Genomic DNA, 19,112 nt, shown 5'->3' on the forward strand with positions numbered 1-19,112 from the left:
CACGGATGACGTATTCTGTCAAGTGCACCGTTTTATTGGCTCACGTTCAAACAAAAACCTTTTCAGTGTTGAACAAAAACCGGCCACCAACATAAATACTCTGCGCACCACTAGGCCTCGATATAAAAAAAAAGATGTACAATTAACCATGAATGAATACCTTTAATAAAAGGCTGAACTTCCTAACTGGAAACCAAGTCCCATTACTGAACTCATCCCTTTGTGGAACGTTCCTCTGACAAAAGGAGTCAGTATGAAAACAAATATCCAGTAAACCTTGTTCAGCCTAAACAATGAGGATGTCTCTAAAAGTAAAATTACACACAACAAAAAATTGTCTTCAACGCCGAAACCTGGTAGCTGCTGTAAATCCTTCAGACACCACTGTAGGGTAGATGATGGCACATTACGAGAAAGCAGAAACATAGGCACATTCTGTTGTGATGCAATTCAACCTCTTATTTCATGCAATTTAATTGCGTATAACTTTAACAGTTACGTTGCGTTGGATGGCGTGCTTCGATCAGACCTCTATGTTGATCTTTGCGAGGCGGTATTGCAGGGAGGCGGGGTTGCGCAGCAGCACCACTCCTCTGTGCTCCGCTGGCTGGTCGAGGAGAGTGTTGAGGAGGCCGGCGACGCTGACGAACCCCAGGGCCTCGCCGCAGCCTGCGGACAGGGAGAAGTCGCCCTGCGTGACCCAGCCCAGGGTCACTCTGGAGCAGTGGGAGGTGACGCTCGGCAGAGGGTCCGGCCACAGCCCAAAGATGAGATCTGCTGACGACTCGGAGGATGACTTGGGGTTTTCGGTGGAGGTAGTGAGGTTTGGTAGGTCTGACTCCTTACCGTCAGTCTTATCGGAGGACGTCGCGGCTTTTTTGGCGCCCTTCTTTTTGCGTTTGATTCTGCTTTTGAAGTGGTTTTTGTGCAGCGGCTCCTGGGGGCCTCCGCCGTCCAACTTCTTGTTCAGCAGCCTCAAGTCCTCTGCGACCGGCACACACACCGCGGCATGGAGCTCGGGTTTGCCCTTCGACGGCAGCGACAGGCGCACCCACACCACACTCGTCCCGTGCTCTGCGAGAAACTGTCTCGCAGCGGAGGAGTCGAGAGGCGGCGCCTGCCCGACGCGACACCGCCTCTGACCTTTGGATGTTGTGGGCCGGCACCAATCGGAGAGCAGCCTCAGAGACTTTCTGTTCCTGGGAGGCAAAATTAAATTATGAATATCCATTAGTCACAAGCAATGGTTGGATTTTCATTGGCCCCATTAGGTGCCCTGAGAGACATTTTTTAAATTCCTAACGCTGACAACCAAAAAAAAAAAAAAGGCAGATGAACCAAGGAAAAATCAATCCAATTTTTTTCTCATAAAGTCGAGTCATTACTCAAAGCTCGTGTGATGGTTTTATGAGAACAGATGCAACTCTTCCCCCTTCTACTAATCTCTGTGATGTATTGCAGCAATTTAAGGCGGGGATGTACTCTGGGGATTCTCATCAGGGACATTATGATGAAAGGGGGGTAAGACTGGAGAAGTGCCATATATCAAGCTTGTCAAACGCTGCACTGGGCTCTTAATAAAAAAGAAAAGAGGAAGGAAGTGATGAGTGGAGCCCAAAGCTGCAAAAACAGTGCACGTTTCTGCACAGGAGACCTTTAAAAGTCAACTGTACTAATGTTGTTAGAGGTGTGATTTACATGTGCAGGATGTTAAATGTCTGAAGGGACCTCGGCGTGTGTTTCGAGTCGATACTGAGGAGTAAAAAGAGACGGTTATTATAGAAGATTATAAAAGAAGTCAAAGAAAACACTCACCTCAGCACAGTGAAGCGGCTCTGGGGCTTCGCTACACCGTCATCTGGACGTGACGTTGTCTCCTCCTCCGTCAAGGTGTCAGTGCGAGTTGTGGTTTGCATCGCGATGAGCTCCCACTCCTCGGCCAGCTGTTGCCACGGGCAACGGAACGGAGCCAGACAGCCGTGTTTGATGTAATTGGTCCTTTTGGCGGGCGGGCGCCTACGGGAGAGGTCGGAGGGTCAGACTCTTGTCAAACTGTTGGGGGGCAACCCTGCCAATTTATGGAACGGATCAGGACCGCTGAGCAGCGGGGTAGTCGGGGGGGGGGGGGGGGGGGGGGGGTTAAGCTGCATGCAACCTCATTAATATCTCATCTGCATGGTGAGAAGAATCTTGCATCATGGAAATTAACTGGGGCCAGAGCTTTGGAGTGCTTCCCTCTATCAACGCCTCCAACGGACAAATTCACCAGGTCATTCTAAATTACATATTTTCCTTTCGTACGGTAACAGACAATCCTCGTCACCATCTAACTTAAATTAAAGCCCCAGTGTGTAATATTTAGAAGAACTTGCTCACTCCGTGTGAGTGTATGTGAGTTTGCAACTTTACCACCAGATGCCGCCAGAAAATTTAACTTTAACTGAAAACATGATCCTTTAAGTTTAAAAAGGTAATTGTGAGTTTGCTAATGTTTAATTAAAATATATTGTATAAACAAGTCTCATCTCAAGAAAGTGTTTTCTATCAGCAGGCTGACAAACTAGTTACATGCCAGAATATAATTATTATAAAAAAAGATACAAAAAACGTTTGGCAGTACAAGATGTCCACATGTTGCTGCTGATGATGATAGTAATAATAATAAATGGTTGTTTCTCATCTCATACCTTTTGAACTTGTTCAGAAGCTCCGCCTCCTGCTCCTCCTCAAAACAAACGCCTGCCGGACAGTCGGGGTAATCGTGGGGGAAGTGGGGGATTCCTTTATTCTGAGAGTGTTTCAGACTCATGTTCAGCCCACCGATGCGAACTCCCCTGTACACCTGGCAGATGGAGAAAATAAGTGATAACTGGAAGTTTTTTTTGGGGGGCGACCTGACAAATAAAGCGAACCCGAGGGCTTCCTGTCTGCCTGCAGATTACATAGTGCAATTATGTATGTTTGATTGATGTATGTTTAATGTATGTATGTTTGTAAATGCTGCTGGGTGCCTGAATTTCCCTCGGGATACATAAAGTATTTACTAAACTATTAACATTTTCACAAACACATGGAACAAGGCATTTGAGTAATTATACACTCTATTCTTTACAGGCACCCTCACAACTAAAATTGCTCTTTGTAATGGCACAAAAACATTAAAAAAATAATAATCAATCAAGCACTTTCCTGCTACCTTACCAGTGGGACCCAGAAGGCCATGCCCCAGCCTTTAGGAAGCAGCAGGTCCCATCCAGCACCCCAGGAGCTCATCTCGTGTCCCACCTGTTTGCCCGGCTGGTGAACCAGCAGGACGGGGACTCGGCCCTGCGGGGGAGTGGAGCTCAGCCTGGAGCCCGGCACCAGCACCTCGCTCTTCATACGGTTCAACTCCTGTAGCACACAAATAGCCAGAAATACAGACTTTAGGATTAAAAAAAAATAAAAAAGAAATAACAATTACTGAAAATTACTGCACAATTGTGGCAGAAAGAAGCTACCTGCTCTGACATCTTGTTATTGGTGACGTTGTCCCGTACAGACTGATCCCACAGAGAACTCTGACAGCAGTGCTCTGGTACCCCTCGCAGCATCAGCTCCCTCCTCTTCTCCTCCTCCGCCTCGTCCACTTCTGGAAGAAACGCACAGTACAAACACGTGGCGCGCACTATGCAGTATGATACTAGAGTCACAAATGACAAATGGAAGTTTTATAAATCCAAAATCTAAATGTGCAGTGATGCAATCACGTCAAGACCATACTGTAACAGCACCTCATTCATATATGATGCACCTTCAGTGATGCAGGTGTCGTGATTCTTAGCTGATTTAACACAGCAAAAATATCATTACTATATTCATTATCGATTCATTGTTGGTGCAAACTGTGAGAAGATCTACAGCGACGGGTTCGACTAAATTTGCGAATCAGCAGTTGTCAGTCGCTGAGGGTGTGTTTGGAGTACAGGGTCCTGCCAGGATTCGAACCTGGAACATCTGCATGGCCAGGCAGAGGCCCCCTGGAGCTCAGAACCAGAAGTGCACTCGCTGACACAACCTCAGGACCGGACACAACAGACTGACTCTCTGCTCAACTATAAATAGGTTTTTATTTACACTTTCAGTGTTTCTGCTGGAATATCGTGTATGAAAAGGGATATCACATGTATTTAATGTATGGCGCAAAAAGTCCAAAATAAGGAATCAGATGGTATGATAGGATAACATATGAATATGAATGATTTATATATGTAAACAAACTGACCACTCCTCTGCCTGTTTGGTGGGTCAGATTTTACCTTGTGTCTGCTTTACACTGGGCAAAGCTTTAACCTTCTTTGTTGGTAGAGTCAGCCTGGGGTCGTCCACAGCCAGACCCAGCACCGTGCCTGCGGGGAGCTCTCCAGTTGAATAGATGTCTGGATGAATGGAAAACATTCACGAGATAGATAAAACATCCCATAACAGATGGCGAAAGAGACTGGTAAACAGACAAATAAGTAATATTTTTTAATTAACACTGACAAATAATAATAAACCTTTCAGTATATGGAAGACATCGGCTTGTTGTCGATGCAGATTCATCTTGCTTTCGTCTTTACAGTGCTCAGGCCACCACAGGGAGGACGTCTGGGATTTATTCCTTTCCTTAACGAGAAGAAGTGGGGAAAAAATTGAATTCAGTGAGGAAACGCAAATGTATCTCAAGTGCTTTTCACGTTGATAACAACTTAAAACATGCTTACATCACAGTCGGTAGCCGCTTCAAAAGTTTCTGCGAGCACAGAGTGGGACTGTGGTCCAATAAGACGATAACGTACGATCTCCATTGTGAGATCACTGCAACAGATCTCACGAGTCAAACACAAACACTAGACTGAATTGTACTCATCAAACCCCCACGTTTTGCTCTAGTCTACTCTGTATATGATTCAACCCAGTAAACTTTACTGACTTTATGACTATTCCAGTTGAGTTGGACCTCCATGTAACTGGGCAAGTGGGAGATCTGGTTCCATCTCCCAGGATCTTTTTGGCGGGAGGTTCGCCGGCGTCCTTGCAGTTCCGCTTTCGCTTGGTCCCAGGGAGTCGCGTGGCCTCGGGGGTCTTTTCTGGTCGAGTTTCTGGTTCTGGGGTGGGACCCGTCTCTGCGGTTGTCGCTGCAGGCACAAGTGGAGGGACTATAGCCTCAGTACACTGGCAGACACTTTGTAATTCAGCGAGAAGGTCCTGGAGGGAGCACGGGACAGGATCAGTAAACAGTTTAGCTTAACTTGTCTCTCCGCTGACTAATGGAAATCAAAAACCCCCTCATACCTGTTTGTTAGTGGGATGAGCCCAGATCCACAACTGTCTGTGGGTTGAGCCCTGCGTACGGGGTCTCCAGAGAAAGGTGACAGGGCCCAGGGGCTGCGAGGGGTAAAGTCCCGCTCGGTACACCACCACGCTGCCTTGTCTTTTCCCTGATGTACACAACACTGCAGCAAATGTAGGACCTGAAAACACAAATTCACCATGTACATATGTTTCCAACTTCTACAGCTGTGCACTGATAAGAATCATAATAAATGAAAAAAAGGGGGAAATATGCCTTCTCCTATCTCATATTTTGATATGTTAGTGAAGGAAGAGAAAAATCTGTTATTTGTTTTTGGGTTAGGGAATGTACTTACCAGCTTCCTTGCTGGTCAGCTGTGACAGAGAAGCCAGCAGCTTGTCTTCCTCTCCCTGTAGCTCGATGCAGCAGTAGTACGAAAGGTCCTGAGAGCACAGGACCAGAAGGTTTTAGCTGATTTTACTGGTACTGAAAATGACCCTTCAATACAAACCCTAAATCTGTGAGGCAAGAGAAGCAAGAAACATAACCAAACGCGTGCAGTCACCTGCAGCAAACAGTGGGTGCTCATGGCTCTGTAGGAGGGGCGGTAACACTTGTACGTGGGTCTGTCCCCGAGGCAGTAGCCCCACTTCTTAACCATGTGGAAGCGCTTGGCATGCCAGATGTGCGTCTCCAGCCACACGTTCTTCCTCTGACGCCGGTTGAACTCCAGCAGCAGGTTTCCGTGCCGCCGACGGGCCTTGCGGCTCTTGCACTTTGCCTGTTCCTTCTTCTTCTTTGAGCCAGCCTGGAGGCTCTTCTCTCGCTACGGGAGGACAGACATGTCACCGGACAAGTCAAGAGGTGCTCAGAGAAGGAGAGCACTAGTCTATTCAATGTTAAATAAGACATAAACATGAACTTTACCAGTCTGTTGGCCACATCTCTCAGTCTGCGAGGGAGCCGCTTGGTGTTGTGACTCATGGCCCGTCTCCTCATGTGTTTGGGCAGGGCGCCAAACACATGGCTGCTGCCTGTCGTCTTGGTGACGGCTTTCAACATGGCGCTCACCTCAGCAGCCCTGGCCTTAGCAAAAGCACCACCTGGGTAGGGATGGTAGAGGGTCATAAATCAACAACAACAAAAAACTAAATCATTCAGTCCAGTGATACTTTGTGGAAGCAGGATAATGTCTTTACCAGTGATGTACTTGGGCATTTCCTTATCGTAGCTCCCTCCATCTCTCTGGTGTCCACGGACCCATCCGCTGCGGTGGTGATGTTTCTTCTGCCTATCTGTCGATCGATGGATGTCAGACGGACCATCACCACCGGTTGCACCTTTGCGAAGATCATCATTTTTATCATTTTCAGAACAATTTCAGCCAGGTAAAGATGCAAAAATCACCAAACTGGCATGATAAGACAACTGCCCTGGGGCTGCAAACCATCAGGAGTGGATGTTTCTGGTATGGTAAAGGTCTTAAAAGTACGTGATCCTGTCTTTAAGAGTAGCAGAAGTATTCAACTTGACTTTATGTCGTCACAAACATGCGCGCGCACACACACACACACACACACACACACACACACACACACACACAATAAACCTGGGGCTAATGTTGTATTACAACATGGCAACACTAGTATAAGAGTGAGTGTCCTCCCCTTCACAAGGAAGTAACCTTGGAGCTGAGATGGACTCATGACACATGAACCTAAATCTGAGAGAGATACAAAGTCAGTGATGAACAGCAGTGATGGACTGGATGCAGAAGGGGACCGTGTAGCAGCATGAGGGGACGAGGTCACACAGAGAGATGGATGAGTGACAGTGAGGAGGAGGAGGGCACATATACAGACACACTAGAAACAAGAGAAACCACAGTACCGGTGCTCGGGGTGTCTCCTCCCTCCTGGCCGCTGCCCTGAGAGGATGGATACTGCACACTGGCGGGCTGGTTCCTCATCTTCTTCTCCCGCATCTTCACCTTAGCAGCAGACATTGTTGTTTTTTTCTACAGAAAACAGGGAGGGGGCAACGTGTGAGACGTCGGCGGACACACTCGGACCAGACTATCCACAGCTAGCTAGCCACGCTACGTCACTCCACGTTAAAGGTTCGAGGCGTTTGTCAAACAAACGGCACGATAATTTAAAAAAAAGAACGTACCTTAAAAACGAGGCGCAGACTAACTACGTCACATGTGTTTACGACTATGACTGACGAATCAGAGACGTTGCTTCAACAGAAGAAGTTATCCTCTGATAAGTGTTAGCTTAACACGTGAACTTTTCCCTTCACGCGGGTTGCTTCCGGGTACACGGTGCTCATGGGAGTTGTAGTGTATAATCTGGAGAGAAAAAAAAGTGTCCTAATCTTGGATTTTTTTGGTTGAGATTATGACGGAATGTAATTTGAAGGAATCAAACGAATGGACCTGAAAAAAATTGTTTCCAAATAACTACAAAAAAATACAGGACTGGTCACAGGGATAGAGGTAATATCTAATTTGGTCAATTGGTGGCGACAGTGCTCTACGTGGTTGCGACTCGCCAGTGAAACAAGAAGAAGAAGAAGAAGAAGAAGCGGAAGAAGCGAGCTTTCTGTCTTTAGTAGATATTCTCACAAAAATAAATCAAATGAGTGTTCTTATTGAGTTATCAAGTCATTTTTTCAGTATCTACGAAAAACTAATGTATTTGAAAAAGATTTAAATTGGGGTTGGTTTTTTTTGGTTTCTTTTTTATTTTATTAAGTAAATAATACGATGCTGATCCACACTCCACCAGTTGGTGGCGGTAATGCACCAAACCGCCCAAAAAGAAGAAGAAGAAGAAGTGTCCTTTCGAGGACAGGACAGTTGAAATTTTCGTCCCAGTGTCTAATCTCGACACTTTGTCCTCAGGGAACATGGCTGCACTGATCAGGAGGATCATCAGCACAGCCAGAGCTCCTGCTGCCATCGGCCCGTACAGGTGAGAGGGGCCCCGGGGCCGGGGGCTCACAGCTGACCGGTCAAAATAAACACCACGTTAGAAGCACAGTGTGTGTGTGTGTGTGTGGGGGGGGGGGGGGGGGGGGCGGACACGTAGAGAAATATAGTACAGTATGTCAGCGTGAGTTGTAGGTATATGACAAGAAGAATAGAATAGACAACTTTATTCATCCTGCTCGGGGCAATTCACTTCAGCATCACACAGGGTACCAAAAATACAATTAAAAATACAGGAACAAACTGTTTCCAAAAAGATATGTACATATATACAGAGTGCAAAAAGTAATGTGCAGTGAGTTGAAAATAATAAATAATATTATTAATATATATATATATATATATATATATATATATATATATATATATGTATTTCACGGAAATATACTATACATGTAATGGTACTGATAAAGAGTATTACATTAAAGATACTTGACCCTGCTCCCTATAAAAGCAGCCTGTTAGTCTAATGGGGATAATACTTTGTTCGTGTATGCAGGCCTGTAACGATAATTACATCATCGACTTATCGTACGATACATGAATATGAAATAAATAATCTTTATTGACCTCAATAATAGCCATTTTGTTGACGTGTGTTTTTGACACAAGAATGAATGTCAATCTGACACAGTCCAGCAAGTCTCGCTGCTTCTGTCCTCTCGTCGTATGATTAATAAATCACTGGTTTGGTCTATAAAATGTTAGAAAATATGGATTTCATTATAAAATTTTTTAAAGGCATCATGTCCTCAAATCGATTGTTTTGTGTGAGGCCTAAACGCAAAGTCTAAATGGTGACAGGCCTACCTGTATGCGTGTGTGTGTCCCAGCCAGGCGGTGATGGTGGATCGGACAGTGTACATCTCCGGCCAACTGGGGATGGATCCTGCCAGTGGACAGTTGGTGGAAGGTTGCGTTCAGGCTCAGACCAGACAGGTGAGTCTTCACTAAACCAACCAGGAAGCTGTCCAAACATATGACTACTAGATGTTTTCTAATGCAGTTTTCTTTTTCTGTAAAGATGAGTATAATGTGGTTGCTTGGTTACTTCAGATAAACTACTTCAGGCAGCATCTAATTTGAAATCATTTTTAAATTTTTTCTTTATTACAAGATTTTCTTATACTAAAAAAAACTTTCCCCATAGGCTCTTGTAAATATGGGTGAAATCCTCAAAGCTGCTGGCTGTGGTTACAAGAATGGTGAGGGAAAAAAACACTTTACTATCTGAGAAGTTGTGGATTTTGAACAGGTCAGTTATGGATTTGTCTGTCATCTCTTTACTGCACTTTTCCTTGCTTCCTGTAGTCGTCAAAACCACTGTGCTCTTGGCCGACATGAACGACTTCACCGACGTCAACGATGTGTACAAGCAGTGTAAGTGAGGCCCATTCACTCAATACTGTACGGTTTCCTCTTCCTCTCTCCTGACTCCGCAAGCAACGGGTCAGCACTGGAATTGTGCCGTCTACATTTTGCCATTGGGTGTCTGCAAAAATCCAGACTTCACAGATGTGCCTAGAAAATCCTTGAACTTTAATTTAAAAACCCTGCATTGGATACCAGTAATATTCAACATGGAAATAAAATTATATTAATATCCACATGCACACGATTAATTTCTGTGCAGTTTGAAATATTTTTGTATTGACTGGCCTTCCGGAAAAATACCCAGGTCGATATTAGTGGGTTTTTTCTGATTTAACTACTTTTCTGTGTTGCTAAAGCCGTTTATCGACTGGAATCACAGACATTCTAATCATTCCTCGGGCCGAACACGCCTTCACAAGTCCTCCTCCGAGGAGATCTAATCAAACAGAATAAGTGACGGGCTCCCAACCGTGTGATGGAGCTTTTAAGTAGTTATTGTTATGACTTTATCGCACTGCATTTCCCAGAAATCTCTTGTCCACTGTCTCTCCAATAATGTGGTTGTTTTTGATTTTCTATAGAAGAAAATTGAGATAGTGCTGCCCACATAAGTTCCAGTGCACAAGATAATTTATTTCTTAATAAAGACACATTTGTCAAAAAGGAGAAAGAAGCAACATTAAATCATTTCATATCAACATGTTGGTGATGATGATTAGTTTCACGTTTGAAAGATGTCTGTCGTAACCTCGTGTGCTCCTTTCTCCAGTCTTTAGCAGTAGCTATCCTGCCAGAGCTGCCTACCAGGTCGCTGCTCTTCCCAGAGTATGTATGTTTTACGTTTAAAGGCTTTGTGCTCGTTTCCTTTGGTCCTTTTATGACTCTAACCGAACTCTCTCTGTAGGGTGGACTGGTCGAGATTGAAGCAGTTGCTGTCTTGGGCCCTCTGACCGATGTTTCCTAACGAGACCAATTGTCAAAGAATAAAAAGAAAACGGGAAAACCCATGATCAGTGGAGAGAGAAAAAAATATGTGCCTTGTTTGTGGACCAAGCAATAATTGAGAAAAAAACGTCAATCCTGTATAGCACTAATCATTTTCATTATAGATGTATCATCTTTTGCACTAATAGCAGTGAGGCCCAGAGCACTGATGTTTTTCATTTTATTTAAATGGACATTTTTACTATTTCCATCTCAATGCAACCGCTTGTTGATAATCACTGAAAACTTCCTTTGTGATATTTAAAAAAAAAAAAGATCCATCATAAATCTGTCTGTTGATGACTGGTTAGGGAGTTCCTCATAGACACCGTTTCATGCAGTTGGCTTAAAATTTAACCCAATAAAACAACATATACTAATGTACTGAGTAAAAGAAACATCTCATAACTCGTCGTATACTGAGTATACACTCTGAAGAAATATGGTTAAATAAAAGAGAAGGCGAGGTAGCTTTAATGCAAAGTATTTAAGTAAGAGTCCAAGTCCAGTTAAAAAAGCACTTGTATTAGTGAGTAAAACTTTATTCTGTACACTAAAAGGTTAGCAGAATCATTGACAAAGCTCAGAGGATGAATACATTTCAGAGGAAAGAAAACAGATGAAGACATCAGACATCGAAACAGATATTTGTTCCCATTGAGCACTTCACATCTTGTGTATTAAAATTATTTTCTAAGATCTTGAAGAAGTAACAGAGGTTTACACGTCACGTCCACGAGGTGATTTCTCACTGCGCCACAAATTTAAATTCACTCAAAGACAAACCAATGTGCGCGATACATACGCCGTCATTTTTCAGGAGGAGAATTGTATGAACATCTGCCAGGTAAAGTACAAGCTGCACAAAGGGGCTTCATGAAACAGCAAGATGACAACTATTGCAATCCTTGGATCATGTACGTCCTCAACCTGGTAGTAATTCATCATGTCATTAGTAATCCAATCATCTCTATGTATTTTTGTTTCCTTACACAACACCGTTTTTATTCATGATTTGTAAACCAATAAAGTGATATCAAAGAAGTGTTAGGAATGCATGGATTCGACTCGGTAATGCTAATGTGTGTTACACTCAACACTTATTACTGTAATTTATTTTAATAAAACTAATCTCATTAGAAAGGTAACATTTTGATCATGTGTAAAAAAACAAACAAAGACAAAGTGTGGAATTATGGCAGAATATACATTTCAGAAAATGTAAAAAAATTCAATCGGAAAATTGTAGCTTTTTAAGAATGTAACACTTTGGCGTCACCTCCATCTCTTTACATAATTGTATTCACAGTTGTGTTTTTGGCTCGTGTTCCTCAGAAGCAGCTACTTTGAACAGACGAGGCTTCGCTGTGAGCGTTGCTCTCTACCGAGTTCGCAGATTTCCCCCAGTATTGCACCGTCTTGTCTCATTTCACCATGTCCTGCGTGTTTTCATACAAAAGCCCACACGTGGCTCCAGGCACTTCAGGTCTCAGTAGGTAAACTCGTCTTAAAAAGGTGTATTATTTACAAATGTGGGGGGGGGGGATCCCGATCTTTCCCTGAAGACAGGCTATTAAGGCCCCTTGCATATTCATGTATCTCGTGTAATTTGGTTTTGGTGAGAGCTGACGAGACAATACTGTGAAAGTGACGCTTGTTTGGTCGTGTTGTAAATTGTTTGCTTCCAGTACACATGTCGTTTTGGGAGTTTTCAGATTATTTGGTAGATTTCTTCCAACCTGAAAGAGGAGAAGAGGAAGAACAGACCGTCTTGAAAACATCTGACATACAGGTCTATTAGTGGTTGCTGTTTATGATATAGTATATTAAGTTCTGCTGGGTTCTAATACATGCGATGGCTCCAACAAACCGCAAGAGAGTGACTGAGTGAGTCTGGTCCTTTGCTATTTGCATTGGATTCAGTGTGGTTTGTGGTTGTGCTCTTACCAACTCAATGCTCCGCTTTGGTTTTCTCGCTCTCTGCATCCTCAGAGGCTTCTGCTGGAGACACCACTGCAGGGACGGACACACACACACACACAGAAAATCAATGCATGACATGCTCATTTAAATCAAGCCACATTCTTGTCTTTCATGCTGAGATGGTTTGACATATGACTTTGCCACCTCAGAAATGGTTTCACAAAAGCCCACAGAGGTGCAATGAACTGCTGAAATTCCTTCCAAACCACATCTGCTTCTGTTGAACTGGTTTACTAGTGGTTGCACACACACACACACACACACACACACACACACACACACACACACACACACACACACACACACACACACACACACACACACACACCCTGAGCTCTGTATGGTGATTTGTCTGGCATGGATGCAGCATAGCCTCCAGAGAAAGAACGTCTCATAAATGTTATGCAAGGTCCTCACACACACACACACACACACACACCGGACCAGTTTTCCACATGTGCTGCCTGAAAGGGGCGTCTATGCCCAAAAAAAGGTACAACATGTTCTCTGACAGTCAAGAGTGGGGTGCATGCTCAACTGAGAAGAACCGCGACGTGCTCGCTGCTCCTGACACAGAGCAACTGGCCCCTGGACGTACATTTACTGGGTTAATATGCTCGGTAAAATGTGAAATTGTGTCTACCGACGAGCTGCTTTTTTTCCCCTTTAAGCAAATCTTTCGTTCCCAACAACCAAACAGTCAATAACTTTGACTATTGGGATTACCTACACTTCATTTATTTGTTCCTTCTAGCCCTATGGCTGCATTCGTTTAATTACTGAGAAAATAGGACGATTCAACGTCTCTCTCGATGAGCGCTGAAGATTTTTTTTGTACTTCCAGGTTTTGCATGATGAGTGAAATGCAGTCGGGCCTGTACAGTATTTTCAATTGTTTCATATGATGAGAAGCAGTGGCAGGGCACGGTCACTGTGTTGGCAGCTCACAATGAGTGAGTGTTTTGTGACTGGAGCCGTTGTGCTGACAGTATATTTCTGCTGCAATCGACAAACTCAAGACGAGCTGACCCGGAGTGTGTGTGGCTGCTGTCTGCGCCTCACACTACGTTATCAGTTCAGCCTCACACAGGCTCGACAGTATCCCATTCATCTGGTCAGCTCCAACCAATCACAGAGCCCCTTTGTGAGGGGCTGTTTAGCACAACAACGGCTGAATGGTTTACCGAGAGTTCAGTGTTGCTGATCATGCAAGTGTTGGATACCTCCTTAGTTACCAGTGGCAGGAACTTTGAGGGGGTGATGTTGTAAAACACTTTCTTACTTTGGCCTTGTGTGGGAAGAAGATGGATTTGCTGTTTGAACATGTGAAGGTGTGTTAATTGTTAACCTGTGTCTTTGGTCACCTTTCCCCCCTTTTCTCAATTCTCACATCTCTCTGCTTGTTTGCACATGCCGAGTTCCCTAATTCTTGCAAACATTTGCCAAATATTTCAGCAACTGGCAATGCTGCTCTGTTGGACCTCCACCCAAAGGCCGTCAGGATTGGTCATTCATGCCTCAACAAGTAGGTTCAATTGAGCTATGACTCTTTGAGGCCAGAGTTAGCGGGACAGGTTTGGCGTGGGAAACAATTCCGTGTCTAATTGAGGCAATCACTGAGCAAAATGACCTGTGACAAACTCCTCAAGACATACAGTTCACTCCTTAACAGTTGAAGCCATCGTCCATTGAAATCCTATTGTTGTCACTCTTCATTTATTCATATTTTCACTATTACGCCACACTGCATTTTGACAACTATCAGCCGTTGACAATGAAGAAAGTCTGCTTAAAAATACACTACTAAATATAGATCCTGCCCTGGGAACCTTTGTACTCGTGTTTGCCGTAGGAGGGGTTGTATCTCTAGCAGACATTCATGCTAGGATAGGGGAAGAGAGTAGTCTTGAGGCATACCTTTGGGCGAGGCCTCAGGGGCTGGTGCCGAGGTAGCCTCCGTGTCTACCGGGGTGGGCTCGACCACGGGAGCCTGTGCTGGGGCTGCGCTGTCCACCGCAGACTCAGGGGGCGCAGTTGCTGGTGATGCTTCGGGGGCTAGTTCTGCAGGGGCCACTGGAACAACTGGTGCGGATGCTGAGGCCTCTGCCGTCCGGGCCGGCTCAGAAGCGGCAGATTCAGCTTGATCCAGAGCAGGGGTGGCGTCTTTGGGGCAGGGTGCCTCAGCTCCTCCGGCAGCAGGCTGAATCTCAGCGTTTGCCTCAGCTGTGACTGGAGATATTGGAGGCATCTCTGGAATAGTCGCCACAGCAATCTCAGAATCTATTACAGGATCTACGGTTGCTGAGGATTCACTTGGTGCCGAAGCCTCATCTGGTACTACAGCTTCACCTGGTGCTGCGGCCTCACTTGTACCCGGTTCTGAGGATTCAGCTGGTGTTGCCAAATCAGTCCCTGGTGCGGGTGCCACATTGACAGGTGGAGCCTCTGCCTCCACAGGAGCAGCCACTTCAGCAGGGGCCTCAGCGGCTACAGTCACTGCCTCTTCCACATCCACTGGGGCCTCTGCTGGTTCAGATACAACAGGTTCAACAGGAGGGGTGGCAGCTTCAGTGGAGGCCTCCGCTTGCACAGCAGTAACCTTCTCGACAACAGCAGGGACGGCGGCTTCAGGAGAGGCCTCGGGTGGCACAACAGCGATCTCCTCAACAACAGCAGGGGCGGCGGGTTCGGGAGAGGCCTCAGCTGGCACAGTGGTAACCTCCTCAACAACAGCAGGGGCCTCTGTCTGCACCTCCACGACAGATTCAACAACGGGGGCCTCCTCTGTAGCCTCAACAAGGGCTTTGACCTCAGGCGTGGCCTCAGCCACAAGAGTTTCTACAGACGAGGCTTCCTCCACTGGGGGTAGTGCCTCCACTGCCACTATAGCAGCCTCGGCTTCGGTGGAGACTTCTGCTGGAGCAGGGGCCTCGGCTTCGGTGGAGACTTCTGCTGGAGCAGGGGCCTCGGCTTCGGTGGAGACTTCTGCTGGAGCAGGGGCCTCGGCTTCGGTGGAGACTTCTGCTGGAGCCGGCTGTTCAGGGGCAGCAGGTTCTGGCTGTGGTTCCGGAGCAGCCAGAAGGTCCTCTCCAGAGCCGAGATCCTCCTGGGCCTCCAGGGCCACCAACACGGCCTCTGCATCATCATCGGCTCCCGGTTGAAGATCATCCGGTAAGGCAGTCTGCACGGGCAGCTGCATCTGGTCCTCGATGGTTTGTGCATCTTCTGCGATGAAACCGTTTCGGACTGCTGTCAAGACAAGGACAACAAAAGCCTGATTAGGATTTATGACCGACAACCACGATCAATCCTAATGTCCTGTTAATCTGTAACACTAACTACATGACAACACTGAGCAACAAATGAAATGAAAGTTACTTATCTAACTTAGTTGTAAACTTTGTAGGGGGTCCGAATCTTTATTTGCACTAGTCTGAAGGGTTTGGTTAATAAATTACCACATTTGTTAATGATGTCTCTTTTCATACCCTGCACCAGAGAAAGATATTATATTATCCAAAGCATTAAGTGCTATATTGCAAGGTGTCATGTACATTTATTTCTCAATTTATTTCAGAATAATAATCAATAATCAATAAATTTTATGCGCGCATGAGCAAAAATGTATCCATGTGGATTACTTTAACTCACTAAACACACGACCCCATGAATGAAGCAGAACTGCAGCTTAACTCAACGTGAACGCAGGAAATAAGAAAATAAGGGGGCACACGTGCGTGCGGAGGAAAACATCCTTTCATTTCCGCAGCTGAAAATATGGTTTATTGAAGCCTGTGTCTGTCTAAGCCCCGAGGACTAACAAGCCCCTTTCTGAGGAAATAAAATACACGTGACAGTGGCTTTGCTGCCTGTAGAGAAATGACCATACTTTTAGCTGTGTGTGAACAAGCCTTAGGAGAAACTATAGCAGAAGAGGGACAATAGTGTGTAGTTTGACTCAAATGTCAGAAAACTTCAATGCACATCTCAGTAACAAGAATCGCAACAACCTAACAGAAGCTTTTGACCTCTATTATTATTATTTTACGGATTACTGCATGGACACTGTCCGTCGTGAGACAAACCAGAGGGGTTCGGTTGACTGGACGGTTTGGGAAGTCTGGACGCTGCGGCTTCCTGATTTTATTTGTCTGTCAGACGGGGTGAAGAGAGCTGAGAGTGATGGGTGGAAGGGAATGTGGCGGCCTGGCAACCTCGAATGACAACGAGTCAGTGGAAGAACACGCAACCCCGAAAGGTATCTAGGTTGAGTGAAATGGGTTTTTATAATGATCCCATTTGAGCTGAGGGTGTAGAATTGTTAAAGTAGAAGTTACATAGTCAGTGTTGTGTTGTTTTTTTTACAACCTTTGAATCCTTGTTAAGTATTTTTGACTGTCTTTAATAGAATTCCTGCATGTTCTCCATCAATCTCCTGCTTTTTAACCAGAAATCTGAACCTGAAAGAGTGAGAAAGCTGCCTGGTGTCTGAGCACCTCAGGCTCAGAACGGCGCTGGAAGTCTCACAATGTGCGTTTTGGGGTCGAGAAAGAGACGGCCTCTCCAGACATGGATGACTTGCGTGTCAGCATGATTTGGCAGCCAGAGATGACGGAGATCCCAGTCAAAACAGAGGCATGGCTGGCCAGAAGCACAGCGGCGGGGGAGGGGGGCTGAGAGGGGATGGGACCGGTGGGGACTTGGATGGCAAACAGTCGGTTTGTTAAACAGACTGTTCACTGTGTGATTTAAAGCCACGTTGAGAGAGGACTGTCTGGACAATAACTGGTTTTCATGTTGTTGACTCATGTCAGTCAGTCCAAGCTTCTCCAGGTGACCGGCAATGAACCGACACAGACATCAGCAGAGGAACTGTGCCGGGTATAAGTATATAAAACACTTAGTCAGGCTATTTTCGCTAAAACACTAAGCCACATCTTCTCCCTTATCCAAACCAACCTATGAATTCGACTGGAACAAAAGCAGTTTCATGCAAAATGACACATTTTCTAACAAGGGCAGTAACTGTCACGTCGTGTCTACGGGGACTGGGGGGCGGGGGGGGAGAACATACTGCAGTGAGAACATACTGTACATGCAGCTGTGCCTGGCATGACATCGCTAACATGCCAGTGGCTTGTCGGACCCATGAATGGACAATCACGGGCTGTTGTCAGGCCGCGTGCTGGGAGTGTGCACGGGCGTGAACACAGATTGCGCATATGCAAAGCTTTAAAAACCTATACGTGACGTCTCAAAGCAGTCGGCTGCAGCGGGGGCAGCAAACAGGTTGGGTCACATCTCCGGCCTCGGGCTTGCAAATTGACTGCTGAGCATTCCCGGGTGGCTCTCACAGAGTTGCACGCACTCCCAGCTAAAATCTACCGAGCCATACTCATCTAAATCCCCTGTGCACTCTGTGGAAAGAGGCTGGGGGAGACAGCGGGGTAGAAAATGGTCGTACAAGTCAGCTCCTTCAGGAAAGACAGAGACGGCCTAGCAGTGAAAACATGGCACAGACAATCTCTCTTGGGTCCCTGAGAGTAGCTGGACACTATTATCTCTCCGCTTGGGTGTCCCTGCGTGGCCGGCTGACCTTTGGCCTCAGACCAATGCCTGTCTCAGGTTTCATTCATGCAGTTGCAGTTTTGCAAATGTCTGTCGAAAGGAAGTCGTGCAAAATCACCGACCGACCGACCGACAGTGAATTCCAACCTCTTCTTGGCAGCGATGAGAAAACTGGCTCAGCGCGTCGGTGCGGTTCCCTCCACTGCGGTGAGCAGAGAGCACCAGAGTCAAATGAAAAAAAGCACACGGTGTCCCAGACGTGCCGGCTGCAGCAGCAGTCACACACCCCCCTCAGCAGGACCTGACTCAGAAAGTCACAGAGCAACTACTGCACATATCTGGAAAAATAATGTGTGTATATCTACATATATATATATATATATAGAGAGAGAGAGAGAGAGAGAGAGAGAGAGAGAGAAGTCAAGAATCAGTCATAGATACATTTATTCCACAAAGGTGATCACTTCCTACCTGCTGTGTCTCCATTGCTCTCCTCCGGCTTTGTGCCTGGTCTCTTCTCCTGATCCACAGTCTGTGCACTGGACGAGGAGCACCCCATGTTTGACCCAAGAGCCCAGATGAATTTGAAAAAACCCCCCCAAAAAAGAACCCACAAAACTTGGAAGATGTTGAGGAGCAAACGCAAGTCCCAAATGCTCTCCCTCAGCAAGGACAGAACATGGACAGCCAACCTCTCTCTTTCTCTCTCTCTCTCTCTCTTTAGTTCCCTAAGAGTAGCTGGACACCATCGTCTCTGCGCCTGTGGGTCCGTGCGTGGCCTCTGGCCTCTGGCCTCAGACGACGATCAGTTGTGAGCATAGAGCTGTGCAGCGCAGCCAACTACTGCTGAATGTTCCTCCGCTGCTTCCCCCTCATCTCTCTATTCATCCA

The 19,112-nt window shown here is 45.9% G+C and overlaps 3 protein-coding genes across 9 annotated transcripts; 1 reads left to right on the forward strand and 2 right to left on the reverse strand.

Moving 5' to 3' along the window:
• Positions 1-13: 13 nt before the first annotated feature.
• Positions 14-7,646, reverse strand: pop1 (POP1 homolog, ribonuclease P/MRP subunit). 2 transcript variants are annotated; one of them, XM_035628685.2, is made up of 16 exons: positions 7,490-7,646; positions 7,208-7,334; positions 6,517-6,657; positions 6,245-6,420; positions 5,883-6,143; positions 5,673-5,760; positions 5,317-5,495; positions 4,955-5,229; positions 4,746-4,839; positions 4,539-4,647; positions 4,299-4,418; positions 3,501-3,631; positions 3,202-3,423; positions 2,688-2,842; positions 1,816-2,016; positions 14-1,199 (listed from the first exon to the last, which is right to left on the reverse strand). In XM_035628685.2, the coding sequence occupies exons 2-16, from the start codon at positions 7,320-7,322 to the stop codon at positions 524-526; spliced, it is 2,943 nt and encodes a 980-aa protein (XP_035484578.1). In that variant the 5' UTR covers positions 7,323-7,334; positions 7,490-7,646; the 3' UTR covers positions 14-523. The 2 variants fall into 2 exon arrangements, with proteins under 2 accessions (XP_035484578.1, XP_035484586.1); XM_035628693.2 differs by having other exon boundaries at positions 3,202-3,393; positions 7,490-7,645.
• Positions 7,283-11,715, forward strand: LOC118302569 (2-iminobutanoate/2-iminopropanoate deaminase). 2 transcript variants are annotated; one of them, XM_035628835.2, is made up of 7 exons: positions 7,283-7,436; positions 8,226-8,295; positions 9,146-9,251; positions 9,463-9,517; positions 9,624-9,692; positions 10,456-10,511; positions 10,591-11,715. In XM_035628835.2, exons 2-7 carry the CDS (start codon positions 8,231-8,233, stop codon positions 10,648-10,650), a joined length of 411 nt encoding a protein of 136 aa, XP_035484728.1. In that variant the 5' UTR covers positions 7,283-7,436; positions 8,226-8,230; the 3' UTR covers positions 10,651-11,715. The 2 variants fall into 2 exon arrangements, with proteins under 2 accessions (XP_035484728.1, XP_035484734.1); XM_035628841.2 differs by lacking the exon at positions 7,283-7,436 and having other exon boundaries at positions 8,146-8,295; positions 9,150-9,251.
• LOC118302531 (skin secretory protein xP2) lies at positions 11,180-19,104 on the reverse strand. 5 transcript variants are annotated; one of them, XM_047331840.1, is made up of 5 exons: positions 18,693-19,104; positions 15,673-15,902; positions 14,571-15,636; positions 12,618-12,683; positions 11,180-12,409 (listed from the first exon to the last, which is right to left on the reverse strand). In XM_047331840.1, exons 1-4 carry the CDS (start codon positions 18,778-18,780, stop codon positions 12,622-12,624), a joined length of 1,446 nt encoding a protein of 481 aa, XP_047187796.1. In that variant the 5' UTR covers positions 18,781-19,104; the 3' UTR covers positions 11,180-12,409; positions 12,618-12,621. The 5 variants fall into 5 exon arrangements, with proteins under 5 accessions (XP_047187796.1, XP_047187797.1, XP_047187795.1 ...); XM_047331841.1 differs by having other exon boundaries at positions 14,571-15,618; positions 15,655-15,902; XM_047331839.1 differs by having other exon boundaries at positions 14,571-15,546; positions 15,583-15,902.
• Between the last annotated feature and the right edge of the window lie 8 nt (positions 19,105-19,112).

Source organism: Scophthalmus maximus, chromosome 1 (assembly GCF_022379125.1).
Source record: "Scophthalmus maximus strain ysfricsl-2021 chromosome 1, ASM2237912v1, whole genome shotgun sequence".
Classification (NCBI taxonomy): domain Eukaryota; kingdom Metazoa; phylum Chordata; class Actinopteri; order Pleuronectiformes; family Scophthalmidae; genus Scophthalmus; species Scophthalmus maximus.